Source organism: Mercenaria mercenaria, chromosome 13 (genome assembly GCF_021730395.1).
Source record: "Mercenaria mercenaria strain notata chromosome 13, MADL_Memer_1, whole genome shotgun sequence".
Classification (NCBI taxonomy): Eukaryota; Metazoa; Mollusca; class Bivalvia; order Venerida; family Veneridae; genus Mercenaria; species Mercenaria mercenaria.
The window spans coordinates 48,400,630-48,422,154 of record NC_069373.1 but is presented as its reverse complement, the minus strand read 5'-3'; the positions used below and the strand labels follow the sequence as shown (position 1 = coordinate 48,422,154).

At 38.0% G+C, this 21,525-nt stretch overlaps 1 protein-coding gene across 2 annotated transcripts in view; it reads left to right on the top strand.

Annotated features, from left to right (window-relative positions):
• LOC123529636 (uncharacterized) overlaps positions 1 to 21,525 on the top strand; it is a 65,308-nt gene that overhangs the window by 13,197 nt on the left and 30,586 nt on the right. For both annotated transcript variants that reach the window (XM_045310036.2, XM_045310035.2), the window contains exons 2-3: positions 14,907 to 15,116; positions 16,105 to 16,263. In XM_045310036.2, the coding sequence (XP_045165971.2) occupies positions 14,924 to 15,116; positions 16,105 to 16,263 (352 nt within the window). In that variant the 5' untranslated portion in view covers positions 14,907 to 14,923. The remainder of the gene's footprint in view (positions 1 to 14,906; positions 15,117 to 16,104; positions 16,264 to 21,525) is intronic.

The window sequence follows — 21,525 nt, the reverse complement described above, 5'->3', positions numbered from 1 at the left end:
TGTCAGGTGGGGAAGAAATTGACTAGTCAGTTCTTTCCCCCTAGTTTTCCCTTCAAGTACTGGATTCTTTCGGTATTGTTATTTGGGATACAAGTGTCTGTTCATTTTCCATTTCAATTTCAGATGAAACAGAAATTGAAGAAGAAATTGACCGGTCATTTCTTTCACCGCTAGCCAGTACTTGCTTTGTCAGGTGGGGAAGAAATTGACCAGTCCAGTTCTTTCCCCCCTAGCAAGTACTGAAATTTCTTCCCCCACCTGACAGGTCAAGTATATGATGGGGGGAAAGAACTGACCGGTCAATTTTTTCTTCCCACCTGAAAGGTAAAGTTCTGGCTAGGGGGAAAGACCTAACCGGTCAATTTCTTCCCCCACCTGACAGGTCAAGTACTTGCTAGGGGGGAAAAAACAGACTAGTCAATTTCTTCCCCTACCTGACAGGTCAAGCACTGGCTAGGGAGGAAAGAACTGTCTGGTCAATTTCTTCTCCCTCCTGATACGTCAAGTACTGGCTAGGGGGGAAAGAACTGACTGGTTGAATTCATTTCCCCACCCCACAGGTCAAGTACTGGCTAGTGGGGAAAGAACTGACTGGTTAATTTCTTCCCCTACCTGACAGGTCAAGAACTTGCTGGGGGGGTAGAACTGACCAGTCAATTCCTTCCCCCTCTAGCCAGTACTTGCTCTGTTAGGTGGACGAAGAAAATGTCTGGTCAGTTCTTTCCCCCCTAGCCAGTACTTGACCTGTCGGGTGGGGAGAAGAAATTGACCGGTCAGTTCTTTCCCCGCTAGCCAGTACTTGCTTTGTCAGGTGGGGAAGAAATTGACCAGTCAGTTCTTTCCCCCCTAGCAAGTACTGCCTAGAGTGGAAAGAACTGACCAGTAAATTTCTCCCCACCTGACAGGTTAAGTATATGATAGGGGGGAAAGAACTGACTGGTCAATTTTCTCTTCCCACCTGAAAGGTCAAGTTCTGGCTAGGGGGAAAGAACTGACCGGTCAATTTCTTCCCCCACCTGACAGGTCAAGTACTGGCTAGGGGGGAAAGAACTGACTAGTCAATTTCTTCCCCTACCTGACAGGTCAAGCACTGGCTAGGGGGGAAAGAACTGTCTGGTCAATTTCTTCTCCCTCCTGATATGTCAAGTACTGGCTAGGGGGGAAAGAACTGACTGGTCGAATTCATTTCCCCGCCCGACAGGTCAAGTACGTGCTAGTGGGGAAAGAAAATGTCTGGTCAGTTCTTTCCCCACTAGCCAGTACTTGACCTGTCGGGTGGGGAGAAGAAATTGACCGGTCAGTTCTTTCCCCGCTAGCCAGTACTTGCTTTGTCAGGTGGGGAAGAAATTTACCAGTCTGTTCTTTCCCCCCTAGCAAGTACTGCCTAGAAGGGAAAGAACTGACCAGTAAATTTCCTGTATGAAGTTTTACAGCTGTAAAAGACCTGTATATTTGTTCAAAATTACAGTCATGATTATTTCAAATTTACACCTGTATATTTCATTATCAACATTGATTTTACAGCTGTAGATTTTAACTTACAGCTGTCAAACGACTGTAAAACAGTTCGAATTATGCAAATGAGATACAGCTGTAAAAGATCTTACAGCTGTAAAAATGAACAATTTACAGCTGTAAAAATGAAATAGTTACAGCTGTAAAAATGCCTCAAAGTTACAGCTGTAGAAATATTACAGGTGTTGAAATACAAGACATTATTTTAAGGGACGAAAGCAGAGGTACAAAAAGTTTTAGGATGAATTGTAATTTTCTAGAAAAGGTAGCAATTACTACAAAAATGGCAAAATAAATGATCTTGTAAGTAAATAAAACAGTCATGAAATATGTTTACAGTATAGCATTTGCAAAATTCAAGAGTAGGATAATCAAAGTAGATACTGTGCATCAGATCTTGTTTTCTTTCTTTGTCATGAAAAAATATGACAATTTTGTAACTATTTCACTTAAACTTATCAGCTTCAAATATAGTGTCAGTAGTTAATGCATGTACACATATATGTCCTTTTATAACTATATTAAGTAATAATACAGTTGCACTTACTTTATAATAGTTAAAATTCCAATATTTTAGAAAATGTGGTTTCTTTGTGAACTTCAGTTATATCCCGCCAAATTTAATTAAAGATGGCTGACAGTACTCATGTTTCCCTCCAAAAAAGTTACAGCTGCAATTCTGAGACATGAACATTTTACAACTGTAACTTTCAACTGTATTTTTTACAGCTGTATTTTTTGAGAACTGCATGTTTTACACCTGTAAATTTCAATTGTATTTCTGGTCATTTTCCACTTACAGGTCTTTTACAGCTGTAATTTCAAAATACAGTTCATTTACAGACATTTTACAGCTGTAAAACAGTTCTTTTTTTTGTACAGGCTCTTCCCCCACCTGACAGGTCAAGTATATGATTGGGGGGAAAGAATTGACTGGTCAATTTTTTCTTCCCACCTGAAAGGTCAAGTTCTGGCTAGGGGGAAAGAACTGACCGGTAAATTTCTTCCCCCACCTGACAGGTCAAGTACTGGCTAGGGGGGAAAGAACTGACTAGTCAATTTCTTCCCCCACCTGACAGGTCAAGCACTGGCTAGGGGGGAAAGAACTGACTGGTTAATTTCTTCCCCCCCCCCCCCCACCCCCTGACAGGTCAAGTACTTGCTGGGGGGAAAGAACTGACCAGTCAGTTTCTTCTCCCACCAAACAGAGGAAGTACTGGCTAGCGGGGAAAGAACTGACCGGTGAATTTCTTCTCCACACCTGACAAGTCAAGTACTGGCTAGGGGGGAAAGAACTGACCGGTAAATTTCTCCCCCCACCTGACAGGTCAAGTACATGATAGGGGGGAAAGAACTGACTGGTCAATTTTTTCTTCCCAGCTGAAGGTCAAGTTCTGGCTAGGGGGAAAGAACTGACCGGTCAATTTCTTCCCCCACCTGACAGGTCAAGTACTGGCTAGGGGGGAAAGAACTGACTAGTCAATTTCTTCCCCCACCTGACAGGTCAAGCACTGACTAGGGGGGAAAGAACTGACTAGTCAGTTTCTTCTCCCCAACCAACAGGTCAAGAACTGGCTAGGGGGGAAAGAACTGATTGGTCAATTTCTTCCCCCACCTGACAAAACAAGTACTGGCTAGGGGGGAAAGAACTGACTGGTCAATTTCTTCCCCCACCTGACAGGTCAAGTACTGGCTAGGGGGGAAATAACTAACTTGTCTATTTTTTCTCCCTCCTGATAGGTCAAGTACTGGCTATGGGGGAAAGAACTGACTGGTCAAATTCATTTCTCCACCCGACAGGTCAAGTATGGCTAGTTTCTTCTCCCACCAAACAGAGCAAGTACTGGCTAGCGGGGAAAGAACTGACCGGTGAATTTCTTCTCCACACCTGACAAGTCAAGTACTTGCTAGGGGGGAAAGAACTGACCAGACATTTTCTTCGCCCACCTAACAGAGCAAGTACTGGCTAGAGGGGGAAGAAACGGTCAGTTCTTTCTAGCAAGTACTGACTAGAGGGGAAAGAACTGACTAGTAAATTTCTTCCCCTACCTGACAGGTCAAGTATTTGATAGTTGGGAAAGAACTGACTGGTCAATTTCTTCCCACTTAACAGAGCAAGTACTGGCTAGGGGGGAAAGAACTGACCGGTCAATTTCTTCCCCCACCTAACAAAGCAAGTACTGGCTAGTGGGGAAAGAACTGGCTGGTCAATTTCATTTTCCCACCTGACAGGTCAAGTACTTGCTAGGGGGGAAAGAACTGACCGGTCAGTTTCTTCCCCCACCTAACAGAGCAAGTACAGGCTAGGGGGAAAAGAACTGACTGGTCAATATACTTCCCCCACCTTACTGGTCAAGTACTGGCTACGTGGGAAAAGAACTGACCAGCAGTAATTTCCTTACCTTAGAAGAAATTGAAACAGGAAAAAGGCAAATAAAAAAATACAACAGAAATTAAAATAAGTTCATTTAAAAACATTTCTTTAATTTACACAAAATATGAAACATATTTCTTATTTTATATGAAATTTAAATGAAAACCGACTATCGGAAATGAAAAACAGGCTAGTTAAGAATAACCAAGAATAACCAGTTCCAATTCACTAACAGGGGAAATAATTGACTAGCCAGGAAAATTGATGAGGGGGGAAAGAATTGACTAGTTAGTTTTTTCCCCCCATAAGAATGATCAAGAGTAACCAGTTGCGATTGGGGGGAAAAAATTGACTAGGGGGGGAAAGAACTGACCAGTCAGTTTCTTCCCCGGGGAAAAAACTGACTAGTCAATTCTTTCCCCCGGGGAAGAAACTAACTAGTCAGTTTTTTCCCCGGGGAAAGAACTGACTGGGGAAAAAACTGACCGTTACACCGGAATCAGTACCATACCGAATAATCACTTCGAAAAGTACCGGTATATACCATTTCATAAAGAACAGGTTCCGATTTCGATATTTCCATAAAAGTAATTAAACAAAATAATTACCAAATCTGCGGTAAAAGAAAAGAATAAAACTAGAGATGCTTTTAAGAAGAGCGCATGTCTCCCACAACTGCCCCTATGAACAAGAGTTGTCCGTAAGACAGCCAAGGTCGACTATTCAAAATATTGTCCCAAAAGCAGGAAAATATTACCCAAAAAGGTTAAATATCAAAAGAGTTTTTTAAATTCAAAAGGGGACATAGTTTGACCAAAATGCATATCAGAGTTATGGGACTGTTGCTATCAACTAGTTTTATAACCCCAAAGGCACATGTGAAGTTTCAATTCAATATCTGCATTAGTTTTGGAGATAGTAACTTGCATATAAAAAATAAGTTTCAAATCTATATGCCTTTTAGTAATAGCTGTATACTGTAATTGCATGCTAAACTTTAACCAGGATTTTCTAAGTCAAAAAGGGGGCATAATTTGCCAAAAAATACATGTCAGAGTTATGGGACATAACCTAGTGAGGTTGGTAATTGACCTAGAAAAAGAAAAAATAAGTTTCAAATCTATATGCCTTTTAGTAATAGCTGTTTGTACTTGCACGCAAAACTTTAACCAGGATTTTCTAAGTCTAAAAGGGGGCATAATTTGGCAAAAATGACAGTCAGAGTTATGGGACTTGTTGCTATCGACTAGTTTTATAACCCCGAAGACACATGTGAAGTTTCAAGTCAATATCTGCATTAGTTTTGGAGATAGTAACTTTCATGTAAAACTTTAACCAGAATTTTCTATGTCAAAAAGGGGCATAATTTGCTCAAAATACATGTCAGAGTTATGGGACTTGACCCAGTGAAGTTGGTAATTGATTTAGAAAAAGAAAAAATAAGTTTCAAATCTATATGCCTTTTAGTATTAGCTGTATGTACTTGCCCGCAAAACTTTAACCAGAATTTTCTAAGTCCAAAAGGGGGCATAATTTGGCCAAAATGAAGGTCAGAGTTATGGAACTTGCTGCTATCAACTAGTTTTATAACCCCAAAGACACATGAAGTTTCAATTCAATATCTGCATTAGTTTCTTCAATAATTTGTGTCATTTTTGTTGTAACGAGCTATTTATAACTTCTTTGAATATTCATAAAGTTTAGTTCCTTTTTTTTGCAAATAACTTGCCTTATGAGGACTTTGAAGTTATGGTATAATCCAGCAAAGGCCAGTATTAAATATGTATACTCATGTCATTTGATTGAAAATAAATGTCAAAAATCAGAAAAGCAGGATAGATTTAAGTATATTAGGTCTGTGCGGACACTACAAAAGCTTTTGCATTGAGTTAAAATGCTGTTCAGCTGTATCTTCAGTTGTCAATACTAATAAAACTAGTTTGAAAACACTACTCGTGGTTTCATCATGGACCCTAAGTAATACAAACTAATATACATATTTAATATTCTTCTCGACAAAAGCTGCAAGGCTTCTTAGCTCATTTTAAGTTATAGCCCTGTTTCATTTTTATTTTTGTTGGCACTTTAGGTTTAATTATAAATTCCGTTGTCTTACAGAATGATATGGACATTTAAAACACAGAATTTGAGCTGATAAAATTGGTTTCTTAAAAATAATAAGTGTTGCGGACACTACAAAATGTTGTGGACACTCCAGTCAGCAAATCCAATATAGAAAAATTATTGTTGGCATAGTAGCAAAATAATTTTGCACAAATAATGTGCATCACAACTGCGTTTTGTAATCAGTAACTCGCTGTCATTTGGATCACTTTCATTTCCTGTATCTACTGCGTTGCGGACACTACAATTCTGATTCAAGTACCCCTTAAAATACAAGAAATGTTATTTTAGCAATATCATTTTTTGGTTGCAATTCCATACTTTATTATTGAAAACAACATACGTAAGCAAATATCTAATTATGTTTAATAGTTTTTATGCATTTTTAATCCCCCGCCGTGGCAGAGGGATTATAGGAATGGTCTGCGTCTGTCCTTCCGTCCGTCCGTCCTTCCGTCCGTAACAAAATCGTGTCTGGTCCATATCTCCAAAACCCCTTGAAGGATTTTCATGAAACTTTGGTCAAATGATCACCTCATCAAGATGATGTGCAGAACCCATAAGTCAGCATTGTCGGTTCAAGGTCAAGGTCACAACTCAAGGTCAAAGGTTTGAGCCTGCCATTTTGTGTCCGCTCTATATCTCCTAAACCCATTGAAGGAATTTTATAAAACTTGGGTCAAATGATCACCTGATCAAGACAATGTGCAGAACCCATGAGTCAGCCATGCCGGCTCAAGGTCAAGGTCACAACTCCAGGTCAAAGGTTTGAGCCTTCCATTTTGTGTCCGCTCTATATCTCTTAAACCACTTGAAGGAATTTTATAAAACTTGGGTCAAATGATCACCTCATCAAGACGATGTGCAGAACCCATGAGTCAGTCATGCCGGCTCAAGGTCAAGGTCACAACTTAGGGTCAAAGGTTTGAGCCTTCCATTTTGTGTCCGCTCTATATCTCCTAAACCCCTTGAAGGATTTTCATCAAACTTGGGTCAGACGATCACCTCATCAAGGCGATGTGCAAAACTTATGAGTCAGCCATGTTGGCTCAAGGTCAAGGTCACAACTGAAGGTCAAATGTTTGAGCCTTCCATTTCATGTCCGCTCTATATCTCCTAAACCCCTTGAAGGAATTTCATAAAACTTGGGTCAAATGATTACCTCATCAGAACGATGTGCAGAAATTATGAGTCAACCATGCCAGCTCAAGGTCAAGGTCACAACTAAGGGTCGAAGGTTTGAGCCTTCCATTTGGTGTCCACTCTGTATCTCCTTAACCCCTTGAAGGATTTTCATCAAACTTGGGTCAAATGATCACCTCATCAAGAACTCATGAGTCAGCCATGTCAACTCAAGGTCAAGGTCACAACTGAAGGTCAAAGGTTTCAGCTCTGTATCTCCTAAACCCCTTGAAGGATTTTCATGAAACTTTGGTCAAATGATCACCTCATCAAGACGTTGAGTCAGCAATGTCAGTTCAAGGTCAAGGTCACAGCTAAAATCAAAGGTTTACCCTTTCACTATCCATAGCAGTGGCGGGGGATTTAGCTGTCTTTCAGACTGCCTTGTATAACATATTTTTCACCTATTTTAAATTAACACAGTTGTTTTTAGAAAAATAGCATAACGGAGTATTGTTTTGCAGAAATTGCTGTATCTTTGACAGTTTTTATCCAATTTGATTGAAATAGAAAATACCTGAAAGCGATATTGTTGAAGTTGTAAAAAAGGTTACAAACCATCTTCAGCATTTCATAGTCTTTCCACAAAATTCAACACAGTTTATCCAATTTTTCAGTGCAACAGCATAACGCTGAAAAATGGCTAAAAATGCGACACATTCTGTGGATCTGCTGAAAATATAGATGTATTATATATCATTTTTCTCGTCCGCAGACACTCTAGCTACATGGAAACAATAAAAATAAGTCATTTTAGCCTGGTTTTTCTCTTGAAGAGCAATATAACAGAGAGAAAATGTCTGCAGACATTATTGTAAAAATGGCGAATCCGTTTCCGGATGATAACTGAAGAACGCTTGGGCCTAGGGTCATGAAAGTTGATAGGGAGGTTGGTCATCACCAGCAGATGACCTCTATTGATTTTGAGGTCTGTATGTCAAAGGTCAAGGGCACAGTGACCCTGAATAGTACAACGGTTTCTGGATGATAACTCAAGAACACTTGGGCCTAGGATCATGAAAGTTGATGGGGAGGTTGGTCATGACCAGCAGATGACCCCTATTGATTTTGAGGTCAGTATGTTAAAGGTCAAGGTCACAGTGACCCTGAACAGTGAAACGGTTTCCGGATGATAACTCAAGAACACTTAGGCCTAGGGTCACGAAAATTGATAGGGAGGTTGGTCATGACCAGCAGATGACCCCTATTTATTTTGAGGTCAGTATGTCAAAGGTCAAGGTCACAGTGACCAGGAACAGTAAAATGGTTTCCGGGCAATAAATCAAGAATGCTTGGGCCTAGTGTCAGGAAAATTGATACTTAGGTTGGCCATGACCAGCAGATGACCCCTATTGATTTTGAGGCCATTAGGTCAAAGTTCAATGTCACATTGGCCAGGAAGAGTTAAACGGTTTCTGATATTCTTGTCCAAAACCTAGGGCCTAGGGCTTTGATATTTGGTATGCAGCAAAATCTAGTGGTCCACTACCAAGATTGATCAGATTATTTCCCTGGGGTCAAATATGGCCCCACCCCAGGGGTCACAAGGTTTATATAGACTTATATAGGAAATGTTTTTGAAAAACCTCTTGTCCATAACCACAGGGCCTAGGGCTTTGATATTTTGTATATGACATTATCTAGTAGTCCTCTACTAAGATTGTTCAAATTATTCCCCTAGGGTCAAATATGGCTCCGCCCTGGGGGTCACATGGTTTACATAGACTTATATAGGGAAAAACTTTGAAAATCTTCTTGTCCAAACCACAAAGACTATGGCTTATATATTTTGTAATGTAGCATCATCTAGTTGTTTTCAACCAAGTTTGTTCAAATTATCCCTCTAGGGTCAAATATGGCCCCATCCCAGGAGTCACATGGTTCATATAGACTTATATAGGGAAAAACTTAGCATCTTCATGTCCATAACTTACATCATTCAAATTAGGACCACATGTATAGTTTTGAGTGGCAAGATGAACCTTGACATGAGTTGACCTTGATCTTGACCTAGTCACCTTTGATCTTGAGATTGGCCTAGTAACCTACTTTCACATTTCTGAAGGTACAGGCTTCAGATTTGGACCACTTGCATAGTTTTGTGTTCCGAAATAAAATTTGACCTTGATTTTGACCTAGTGACCTACTTTCACATTTCTCAAGCTGCAGCCTTCAAATTTGAACCACATGCATAGTTTTGTGTGCCGAAATGAACTTTGATCTTGAGATTGACCTAGTGACCTACTCTCACATTTCTGAAGCTACAGGCTTCAAATTTGGACAGCGTGCATATTTTTGTGTTCTGAATTGAAATTTGACATTGATTTTTACCTATTACCTACTTTCACATTTCTCAAGCTACAGCCTCCAAATCTGAAGCATTTTGGTGTCATGTCGTTTAGAATAGGGATTTTTATAAGGGTATAGTGATTTTTATAAGGGTATAGAAGTGCTCAAGCTCTGCTGATTATGAGCACAAGGCCAGGAGTTGAATGTGGAAAACTTGCAGAAATACTATACACTTCTGTCAGGAAATCAGTAATTAGATATCTCTTTTTGGAGTTGTTGAGGCATGTCTGAATCTACCTCTGTGATCAGATGATCAGAGTGGCTGAATGCAAATTGCTGTAACCTCTTTCAACTGAGGATTGTGAGTTTTAGCCCTGCTGCTTACCATGATCTAAAGTGAGGAATTGGCAGTTTCTTACATAGAAAAGGGGAGTGAAATGATAGCTAAGTGCACCAATTTTCTAAATATATTTATGGTTTTCCTCTTCTCCATGTCTAAAACAGATAAATTTGATATCTAAAAAATTACTTTCTCAAAATATCTGAAGCAAGATGGACAACTCTTGTATTGACCGTTTTTCAAAGATTTTAGGACTTCCCCAATTATAGTCTATATCAAAAGCTCAAACAGCTAAATAAATTCAATAGAGTATAATGTAAGTTTACTCTACTTTCATAATTTTGAAAGAGCCTACACTGAACTTCCTTTTGTCTTTTAATAAAGTCAAATTCCAAGACTAGCCAAGAGCCTAAAACGCTTGAAAAAATTCTGAGTGAAAGAAAATGACATGCTCTTTATTATAAGCTTACCAAAACCATACCAAAAATGTAACTTAAAGAAGTTATGAAAGATTTTATATTGTAAACAAACGCCTACACCATTCTACCATCAATATTTTCCATTTATGAATGCACTGAATTCAGGTGATAATTGTTGATATATTTGTAAATGAGAGGCCCCAACAAAAAGCTTTTTTCAAGTTGTGTAAACAGTATCAGTTTTAAATAAATATTGATATCTGAAATTATCAGATTACTTTGTTTTCAACAATAAATACACACCTTTTAGTTTGTTTAGGGTAGTTGACCTGTAACGAAAATCATCAAATAGAGTAATTTCCATATGCTTTTTATACGCCCGTTTGAAAAACGGGACATATTATGGGAACGCCCCTGGCGGGCGGGCGGGCGGGCGGCGTCCACAGACTTTGTCCGGAGCATATCTTCTACATGCATGAAGGGATTTTGATGAAACTTGGCACAGTTGTTCACCATTATGAGACGGAGTGTCATGCGCAAGAACCAGGTCCCTAGGTCTAAGGTCAAGGTCACACTTAGAGGTCAAAGGTCAAATTCAAGAATGTCTTTGTCCGGAGCATATCTTCTTCATGCATAGAGGGATTTTGATGAAAGTTGGCACAATTGTTCATCATCATGAGAAGGAGTGTCATGCGCAAGAACCAGGTCCCTAGGTCTAAGGTCAAGGTCACTCTTAGAGGTCAAAGGATACAAGAATGAAAACTTTGTCCGAAGCATTTCTTCTTCATGCATAGAGGGATTTTGATATAACTTGGCACAAATGTTCACCACCATGAGGCGGAGTGTCATGCACAAGAACCAGGTCTCTTGGTCTAAGGTCAAGGTCACACTTAGAGGTCAAAGGATACAAGAATGAAAACCTTGTCTGGAGCATTTCTTCTTCATGCATAGAGGGATTTTGATATAACTTGGCACAAATGTTCACCACCACGAGACGTAGTGTCATGCGCAAGAATCAGGTCCCTAGGTCTAAGGTCAAGGTCACACTTAGAGGCCAAAGGTCAGATACAAGAATGACTTTGTCCGAAGCATTTCTTCATGCATGGAGGGATTTTGATGTAACTTGACACAATTATACACCATCATGAGACGAAGTGTCATACGCAGTTCCCTTCTTTAGAATTACTTCCCTTTGTTGTTACTATAAATAGCTTATATTGTAACTTTTTCATTACTAGTCGTAGGGAAAAATCAAGACCACTTTTCTGTAGTACAACAGGCATGCTACATCCAATTTTGAGGTGTTTTTTGACCAGTCTCTACCTGGTAAAAATTTTTATGAGGACTTACAATTTTTTTTTTTTTCTTTTTTTTTTTTTTAAGATTAACTTCCCTTAGTTGTTACTATAAATAACTTATATTGTAACTTTTTTATAATTGACCGTAGGGAAAAACCAAGACCACTTTTCTGTGGTACAACATAGATGTTACTTTCCAATTTTAGGTGTATTTTAAGGTATCTCTACCTGGTAAGGAATTTTTTGTGGACTTAGAAAAACAAAACACTTACAGTTATTACTATACAACCACAAAATTAAAATTCCATTTGCAAATACAGGTGCCAGAGTAAAGAAATTTGCTGTGACGGGCGTATATTGTGACATTCTTGCACTCTTGTTTAGCATGTATTCATTTTTGGTGGCTGCTGCCACCAGTGTCAAAAAGAATACTCCGTTTGAGAAATCTTGTCAGTTCTTAAGACCATCCTAACAACACAACCAAAAATAGTTCCAAGCTTTCCAGGTAAACAATTATCAACACAAGGTGCAGAATATGCAAAGCTACAATATATGCCTTAATACCATTTTTAATGTAAATTCGGCGACTAAAATCAATACAAACTGAAGTCAACGTTTTAATTAAAACAACCACTTGTATGAATACAAATATGCAAATTTATGGTCACGTGAATAAACGATGACCTCATGTCACCTGAACTGGAGCGATGATATTGATTAGCTATTGCATAGTACTGCCCCAGAGGTCACGTAGCTTATAACGTAGAAAAGGTAGCTTATATATATAGAAACTTAGCCTGGGAATCCAGACTGACAATTCAAAAATGTTTCCTAACCGCAGTGTCACATGTTTAACTCCCGAAATTTAAGGCTTTATTTGATAAAGAACAATGACTTCTGCTAGCAATAATCCGCGGCTAAAAATAGAAACGGAATTTCAATGGAAAAGTTTCCAAACATTTCCGGTCCATAGACAATACCAGTTTATACCTCTGATAGCTTTTCCAGCAAGTTGCAACACTTTTCAAATATGTCAGAACAAACTTAAATGTTCGTCATAGATATCAAATTGTAAGATATTATATTAATGCAACCCTAGTGATCTGAGAATGTTACTGAATTTTCGACTGCATTGTCTCGTTTTCGTTTCAAGCACGCAAAAATATGACCACACGTTAATTAGGCTATTTATAGAAACTCGATAATCAGCAGTGATATGGATTTCCTCAGACGTTGATAAGGCCAATTAAGACTAATTAGCGCAAATTTAGTGACATGATTTATGAACAGGACAGTACTTTATTAATATAACTTGAACATGTACAGTTCATCGTTATATCAAGAACAAAATATACTAAAACATGCTTAGCAATACGAGAGTGAACAAAAATAAAAGAACATTCAGTTAAAATTCATTCGATATTGTTTGCAATGTGACCTGCCGTGAGAATGAAAGACATGTATGTTTTCTGAATAATATTCCCTCATGGATAATCTTCCTTCAGCAAATGTACAATATAAGATACTATATGTATGCATAGATACACATGTATTCGGTATAATTTCGTCTGACAAAACACGAATTATCAAAGTGGAAACCCACAGGTCTCCCAAGCTGAGAAGTGTTGCAAGCTCGCTTTGACTAAGTGGTGCTACTGTATCATGATTTCATCAACTTGTAAGCCCGTGAAAGTGGGGGCAGCGATAGTACTAATACTTGCCTTTTTGAAAAGGCAATCTGTCAGACTGTAGCAAGTCGTCGGATAACAGATTTAACCAACTTAAAAATTGAATTGTTTCAAGACAGATTCTGCTCACTTCAGCTAAATTCATTCGAGTCGCACCATGAGAAAAACAACAGAGTGCATTTGTGACCAGCATGTACCCAGATCAAACTTCGGATCCGCACACCACTCTGGTCAGGATCCTTGCTGTTCGCTAACAGTTTCTCTAGTTGCAATAGGCTTTGAAAGCTATAGCATGGATTCTGACCAGAATGCGCGGATGCACAGGCTGGTCTGGATCCATGCTGGTCGCAAATGCACTATGCTGGTTTTCTCATAGTGCGTCTCAGTATATCTGGATACAAACATATGTATAAAAATTAAAACGGTTTCGTTTCACCAGTTACATATTTTCGACTTTTTTTCTCGGTCTGACTGAAGTTGTAAGTTTGTCTGACTTAATGTCCAGCATTTTTGCGAAGCCTGCTGTTATGTCTAGCGAACATTTGACTATAACAGATGGAGTGATAATAAATGCACCTCTAAAATACACTGGCTGCAGAACTGACATTCTGAGGTGCATTTGTGGTGCATGTTTGTGTTGTTTTCTTTCACAAAAGTCTCATGAAAACCACAGCTATCTGATACGGACTAAATCAGTGTGTATAATAATTCATGACAGACACTGCCCAAAAGCTTTAAAAAGAAATCTTAAAAGCTGAATGATTTGGAGAAAAAGCCTATATTATTTATTCATAGTAAAACATCTTCGATGTAATTTATGTTGTAGTTTTCGTCACAAATAATCAAAAAGGATCAAAACTATTCGTTAAAGACTGAATCAGTGTGTATGTAAACAATGGCTGGCAATGAAAAAGGATTAATTTTGAAACCAAAGCCGAATATTAAAAAAAAACTTATGGTTTATATTAACAATTCCTCAGTTGTCGCTTTCTTTGTAATATTTTACACATTGATTAGCAGCCACCATCAGCGCTTTGAGCGCTTTGATTCAAGGAAAGCAAATGATCGTGCTAGTTCCCTCCAGGGAATGTTTAAATTGAGAATTGCTTAAAATACATTACATAGAGTCATTACCTGTCAGCTACCTTAACATGTAGTAATTACAACCACTACCTTAAAATATTGTAATTATATTTGACGACAATGAATTTTTGTGTTACCAATTTCACTTTTTTTAGTTATTTCTCATTGTTGGATATATACATTTTACATTTTGACATATAAATGTTGTGTAAATCAATGTATCATCAATGAGAACAATAAATAGATAACTCTGGCTAAAATATCAAAACTTAATTATAACAACGTTTCTTAAAGTCGTTAATTTTCTTCAAAGGAATGTATGCATTATTCTATATATAATCTTCATGCATTACTAAACTTTCTAACAGGGCCTCACTAAAACTTACAAAATAACTGTCAGTGTAAGTCATGAGAAAAGCCTGCATATTGTATATTGAATACAAAGGGATTTAAACAAATGTAGGTCATATTTTGTCTGCCTGATAAGTTGTTTGAAAAAGGACCTATTAGATTTTTGTTTCACTTTTGATCAATGTTTAATGTTGGCTTCAGTTTATTGGTCAATTCAGAGTTGTCCCCCTTTGATTTTTTTAGGTAGGTACCATTTCTATATGTCTGGTGATGAATTGAAGATGGTGGCTGACCATATGGGGCACTCCATCCAAATCCATGCTGACATCTACAAAATGCAAAGTTCTGTTTTGGAAAGGACCAAAGTCGCCAGAGCATTGGTTGCAATACAAAATGGAAATTTTAAACTAAACAACTTCAAGGGGCAAAATCTAAGCAGCATCAGTGTTGATGGTAAGTAACTTGAATGTTGATTGTATCACTAGTTGTATCAAAGGTTAGTTATATTTAAAAGCTAGAAACAATTGCAAATAGATTTTGGTACAAGTTAAATAATGGAAATGAGACAAACAAGAACTGGCCATTTCTAAGTGTCACTATGTAAATGACGATAAGCAGTTTTAAACAGGACAGGTAACATTATCAGTTCCTCTATACCATTTACTGTGATTGTGGATAAAGGATATAGATTACTGTATTCCCTTATATAAATGCTCCCCCCCCCATCTAATGACCCTCTTTCTTCTTGCAATAAAAAATGACTTAAAGAAAATTATAATAAATGTTTTTTTGCTTCAATATCACTGAAATGAGGAATGTTCTAGAAGTTTGAGTTATGCCATGAATAATGGTTTGGAAACTGCCTGTATATGGCTGAAAAGTTGTTTAGAATGGACGTTAAACTTCAAACAAACCATTACATAGCCTACAGAATGCAGATTCTACAACTTTATTTACCTCACAGAATGCTCTTTCATCTGAACTATATATACCCCATAAAAGGCAGTCCATTATATTCCCCACAGGCTGCAGATACTCCAACTTCATGTACATCCTCTAAGCCTTCATATGCTTTGACGTTATACATGTACATCCGAAGGGACATATTATATTATGGAATGTTACTTGAATGTATTTACATACACAGTTATGCATAATTTCTAATATATATCAAAATTTTTGCTGGGTATGACTGACTTTTATTCAGTAAAAATCAAACTTTTGGTAAGTTCCATACATTTAATCAGCTTTTTAGACTGAAGCACCTAGAATAGTCCAGCACTTTAAAACACCAGCTGAAACAATCTCCAGAATATTTATTTGATGAGAGTTAAGCTCCTTTTACTGGCAAAGTCAAGCACTGAAAAAAGTCAACTCTGTCTTATGGACAGCTCTTGTTCAAATTTACACTGTAGTAGGTAAATGTTTGTTGTATTCCTAGAAATTCCCCAGCCTTTTGATGAGGAGGAAGCAGCAGAGAGTGAGAAGGAAGATGAGGATGACAGTCCTGAAGAGAGTTTTGAAGACATGGATCTGCCAGCATCCATACCTGCTATATCTAATATGGATCTACCAGCATCCAAACCCAGCTCTAGTAAAGGTTAGCATTTGAAAATTTATTATTTATGACTGTACCCTTAATTGGGAAGTCCTAAAATTTGATATTGGTGAAGAATGCTTTTAAACTATGATTTTCTATAGTAGTATGTTGAAGCTCGAACACTATTTGGCTCAATTTATCAGGTTCTGTAACTTTTAATTATGCCCCCCTTCGAAGAAGGAGGGGTATATTGTTTTGCAGATGTCGGTCGGTCTGCCGGTCAGTCGGTCGGAATGTAGACCAGTTTGTTTCCGGATGATAACTCAAGAACGCTTGGGCCTAGGATCATGAAAGTTGATAGGGAGGTTGGTCATCACCAGCAGATGACCCCTATTGATTTTGAGGTCTGTATGTCAAAGGTCAAGGTCACAGTGACTCTGAATAGTAAAACGGTTTCCTGATGATAACTCAAGAACACTTGGGCCTAGGATCACGAAAGTTGATAGAGAGGTTGGTAATGACCAGCAGATGGCCCCTATTGGTTTTGAGGTCAGTATGTTAAAGGTCAAGGTCAAAGTGACCCTGAACAGTATAACGGTTTCCGGATGATAACTCAAGAATGCTTAGGCCTAGGGTCACGAAAGTTGATAGGGAGGTTGGCCATGACCAGCAGATGACCCCTATTGATTTTTAGGTCAAAGGTCAAGGTCGCATTGGCCAGGAACAGTTAAACGTTTTCTGATCTTCTTATCCAAAACCATAGGGCATAGGGCTTTGATATTTGGTATGTAGCAAAATCTAGTGATCCTCTATCAAGATTGTTCAGATTATTTCCCTGGGGTCAAATATGGCCCCACCCTGGGGGTCACATGGTTTATATAGAGTTATATAGGAAAAAAACTTTGAAAAACCTCTTGTCCAAAACCACAGGACCTAGGGCTTTGATATTATACGCCCGTTTGAAAAACGGGACGTATCATGGGAACGCCCCTGGCGGGCAGGCGGGCGGCGTCCACAGACTTTGTCCGGAGCATATCTTCTACATGCATGAAGGGATTTTGATGAAACTTGGCACAGTTGTTCACCATCATGAGACGGAGTGTCATGCGCAAAAACCAGGTCCCTAGGTCTAAGGTCAAGGTCACACTTAGAGGTCAAAGGTCAAATTCAAGAATGACTTTGTCCGGAGCATATCTTATTCATGCATAGAGGGATTTTGATGGAAGTTGGCACAATTGTTCATCATCATGAGACGGAGTGTCATGCACAAGAACCAGGTCCCTAGGTCTAAGGTCAAGGCCACACTTAGAGGTCAAAGGATACAAGAAAGAAAACTTTGTCCGGAGCATATCTTCTTCATGCATGGAGGGATTTTGATATAAGTTGGCACAAATGTTCACCACCACGAGGCGGAGTGTCGTGCACAAGAACCAGGTCCCTAGGTCTAAGGTCAAGGTCACACTTAGAGGTCAAAGGATACAAGAATGAAAACCTTGTCCGGAGCATTTCTTCTTCATGCATTGAGGGATTTTGATGTCACTTTGCACAAATGTTCACCACCACGAGGCGGAGTGTCATGCGCAAGAACCATGTCCCTAGGTCAAAGGTCAAGGTCACACTTAGAGGCCAAAGATCAGATACAAGAATGACTTTGTCCAAAGCATTTCTTCTTCATGCATGGAGGGATTTTGATGTAACTTGGCACAATTATACACCATCATGAGATGAAGTGTCATGCACAGTTCCCTTCTTTAGAATTACTTCCCTTTGTTGTTACTATAAATAGCTTATATTGTAACTTTTTCATTACTAGTCGTAGGGAAAAATCGAGACCGCTTTTCTGTAGTACAACATGCATGCTACATCCAGTTATGAGGTGTATTTTGACCAATCTCTACCTGGTAAAGAATTTTGTGTAGACTTAAAAATTTTTTTTTTTTTTTTTTTTTTTTAAGATTATCTTCCCTTAGTTGTTACTATAAATAACTTATATTGTAACTTTTTTAAAATGGACCGTAGGGAAAAAACAAGACCACTTTTCTGTGGTACAACATGTTACTTTCAAATTTTAGGTGTATTGTAAGGTATCTCTACCTGGTAAGGAGTTTTTTTGTGGACTTAAAAAAGCAAATGACTTACAATGATTACTAAACAACCACAAAATTAAAATTCCATTTGCAAATACAGGTGCTACAGTAAAGAAATTTGCTGTGACGGGCGTATATTGTGACATTCTGGCACTCTTGTTTTGTATATGACATCATCTAGTGGTCCTCTACTAAGATTGTTCAAATTTTTCCCCTAGGGTCAAATATGGCTCCGCCCTTGGGGTCACATGGTTTACATAGACTTATATAGGGAAAAACTTTGAAAATCTTCTTGTCCAAACCACAAAGACTACCAGGCTTTGATATTTTGTAATGTAGCATCATTTAGTGGTTCTCTACCAAGTTTGTTCAAATTATCCCTCTAGAGTCAAATATGGCCCCGCCCCAGGGGTCATATGGTTCATATAGGGAAAAACCAAGAATCTTCATGTCCATAACTTACATCATTCAAATTTGGACCACATGTATAGTTTTGAGTGGCAAGATGAACCTTGACATGAGTTGACCTTGATCTTGACCTAGTCACCTACTTTCACATTTCTGTAGCTTCAGCCTTCAAATTTGGACCACATGCACAGGTTTGTGTACCTTGTTATTGACCTAGTGACCTACTTTCACATTTTTGAAGGTACAGGCTTCCAATTTGGACGACATGCATAGTTTTTTGTTCCAAAATGAAATTGATCTAGTGACCTGCTTTCACATTTCTCAAGCCACAGCTTTCAAATTTAGACCACATACACATTGTTTTGTACTGAAATGAAATTTGACCTTGATTTTGACCTTGAGCTAGCCTTGAAATTTGGAACATTCGAAAATGGCTCAGTGGATGGCGCCAAGATCACTCTGTTATCTCTTGTTAGGTTAATAGGTTAAAGGTCAAGGTCAGATTAAACCAGAATGGTAGAACTTTAATTTACAGTGAGCATATAATTTCTGTTCCTTGTGCAATTACTGAATGCATCAAGGGGGGCATTTGCATCAAGGGGGGCATTTCATGTTTGACGAGCTCTTGTATTAAAATGGTTATTGTTGCCTGCATTTAGGGGCCAATAGAGATAAAAATAGAAAAACGTTCAAACATCATGAGGTGCTTGATGGATATTTAACAAACTTGCTTTGTAGTATCTTTAGATAGTCCACTCGGTAGTATATAAATACAAATGTTTCCACTTGACTTCATTTATGGGCTGCCACAACTAAATATAGAGAAACCTTTAAACATCTTGTCATGAATGGCTTGATAGATCTTTACCAAACTTGGACTATATCATCCTTTAAAATAGTACCATATGACTGCATTTAGGGGCTACCAGAGCTACAAATAGAAAAGAACCTTTAAAAAAAACTTATTTTTTGTGAACAACTTAATGAATATTTACCAAACTTGGTCTTAAGCAGCGTTTGATTGTCCTTAATCTGCTCTGAAATAATTCGGGGTTGCCAGAGCTGAAAGTAGAAAATTAATTCTGCCTCATATCTGCAGTTTCCAGTGAGATACAAATGAAAGTTTGTATATAGATATGTTACAGAAGAAGCATAGGATTACTTTTAAGGCTACTGGGGTCAAGGTCAATCTATTTCTTTGAAAGGGGTTGGGGGTTTCACTCTTGTCTGTGTTTTTTTTAAGTATATTTGCTTGGCATTTGTTCCAGTGAGCGACTTGTGCCACCATGACCCACTTGTTTCCTCAGTTAACTTGTTAACTCAGGTGAGCTATTGTGACCACTCATCCTTCATCGTCTGTCCATCCACACCTTCCTTTAAATGACATCTCCTATACCACAAGGTCAGTTTCAACCAAACTTCACTGTAAGGCCTAAATTAAAATTAAGTTTGTTTGACCTTTACCGACCCAGTATTTTTACAGTGGGTAGGTAGGTAGGTAAATTATTTTATTATATTTTAGTTTTTTTAAATGTATGTTGTCTCAGTAATAAAGTCTATTTATTAATACCTACTGCTTGTAGATAATCTCTGAAGATGCTCTGTTAAGGACGTATGCTAGAATTTGGTGCGAAAATTTTCCCAATAACAGAATTTCTTCAAACTTTGGATATTGAAGGACAATCATCTGAGAAACAAAAAAATGCAATAAAAATCATAGGTCACCGGTATCGAAAGAGTTATCTGCCCTTGAAAACGGCATTTCCCCCAAAAATGACATTTTCAAGGGCAGATAACTCTTTTTCGAATCTGGTGACCTATGATTTTTATGGCATTTTTTTGTTTCTTAGATGATTGTCCTTCAATATCCAAAGTTTAAAGAAATTCTGTTATTGGGAAAATTTTCGCCCCTCTCATATACAGGAAATTCTAGCATACGCCTTTAAATGTATGCTTGTAATAAACCCCTTGCCCTATTCATGCACACACAATATGGGCACAGACTTAATTTGCACATAAGGTAAAGTTCACCAAGTCTTTGAGTATCTTTCATGTCTACACTTTTTCTTTATATATATATATCAAAAGTGTTTCCATGATTGTTTTCATTACATCTGCGCTTAAAAGTACAAAATACGCTATATTTGGCATCTAAACACACATTGAATTACAGCTTATTTTCAACAAGTGTTTGATGCTTAATTCAATAGATAATAACTTTTATGAGTTTTAGAAGGTTTTTACAACAGTTATGGCAGTATGCAAGCATATTGGTCATGTTACTAAAAACAGAAACAAGATTGGGTTTCCCGACATCAGCCATTTATTATGCCATTGTCCTCGCAAAAGAAGTATAAGGTTTTTATAGCTCTTTGTCCTGGCATAACAAAACTAAAATATTAAAACTATCTAGCCTGTAATATTTCAATACATTTACGTTCTTGTCAAATTCTCAAAACGATCTCTGATTAAAGACATTTTGAAATCAACAATTAAGTCAGTTTATGATATATTTTCACAGATAATTAAATTTCCCACCACTCGCCTGTCAATGAAAGCAGTATTATGTACAAGCAAATTTCAAATATAACACATAGTAGACAAATGATATTCTCATGTACATTACGTTTCCAGCGATTTTTTTAGCCATTTTGGGAAAACGTCCGCGTCCGGATGATTTGGGAAAAATAGCGTCGTTTTCATCATAATTGGGAATTTTGTGTAACATACAAAATTACAATAACCCCTTTCCTGTATCTAATTGAGTTACACTAGAGCTAGTGTTTTGATCATCACAACATGATATAGTGGCCTGACTCTGAGAAAA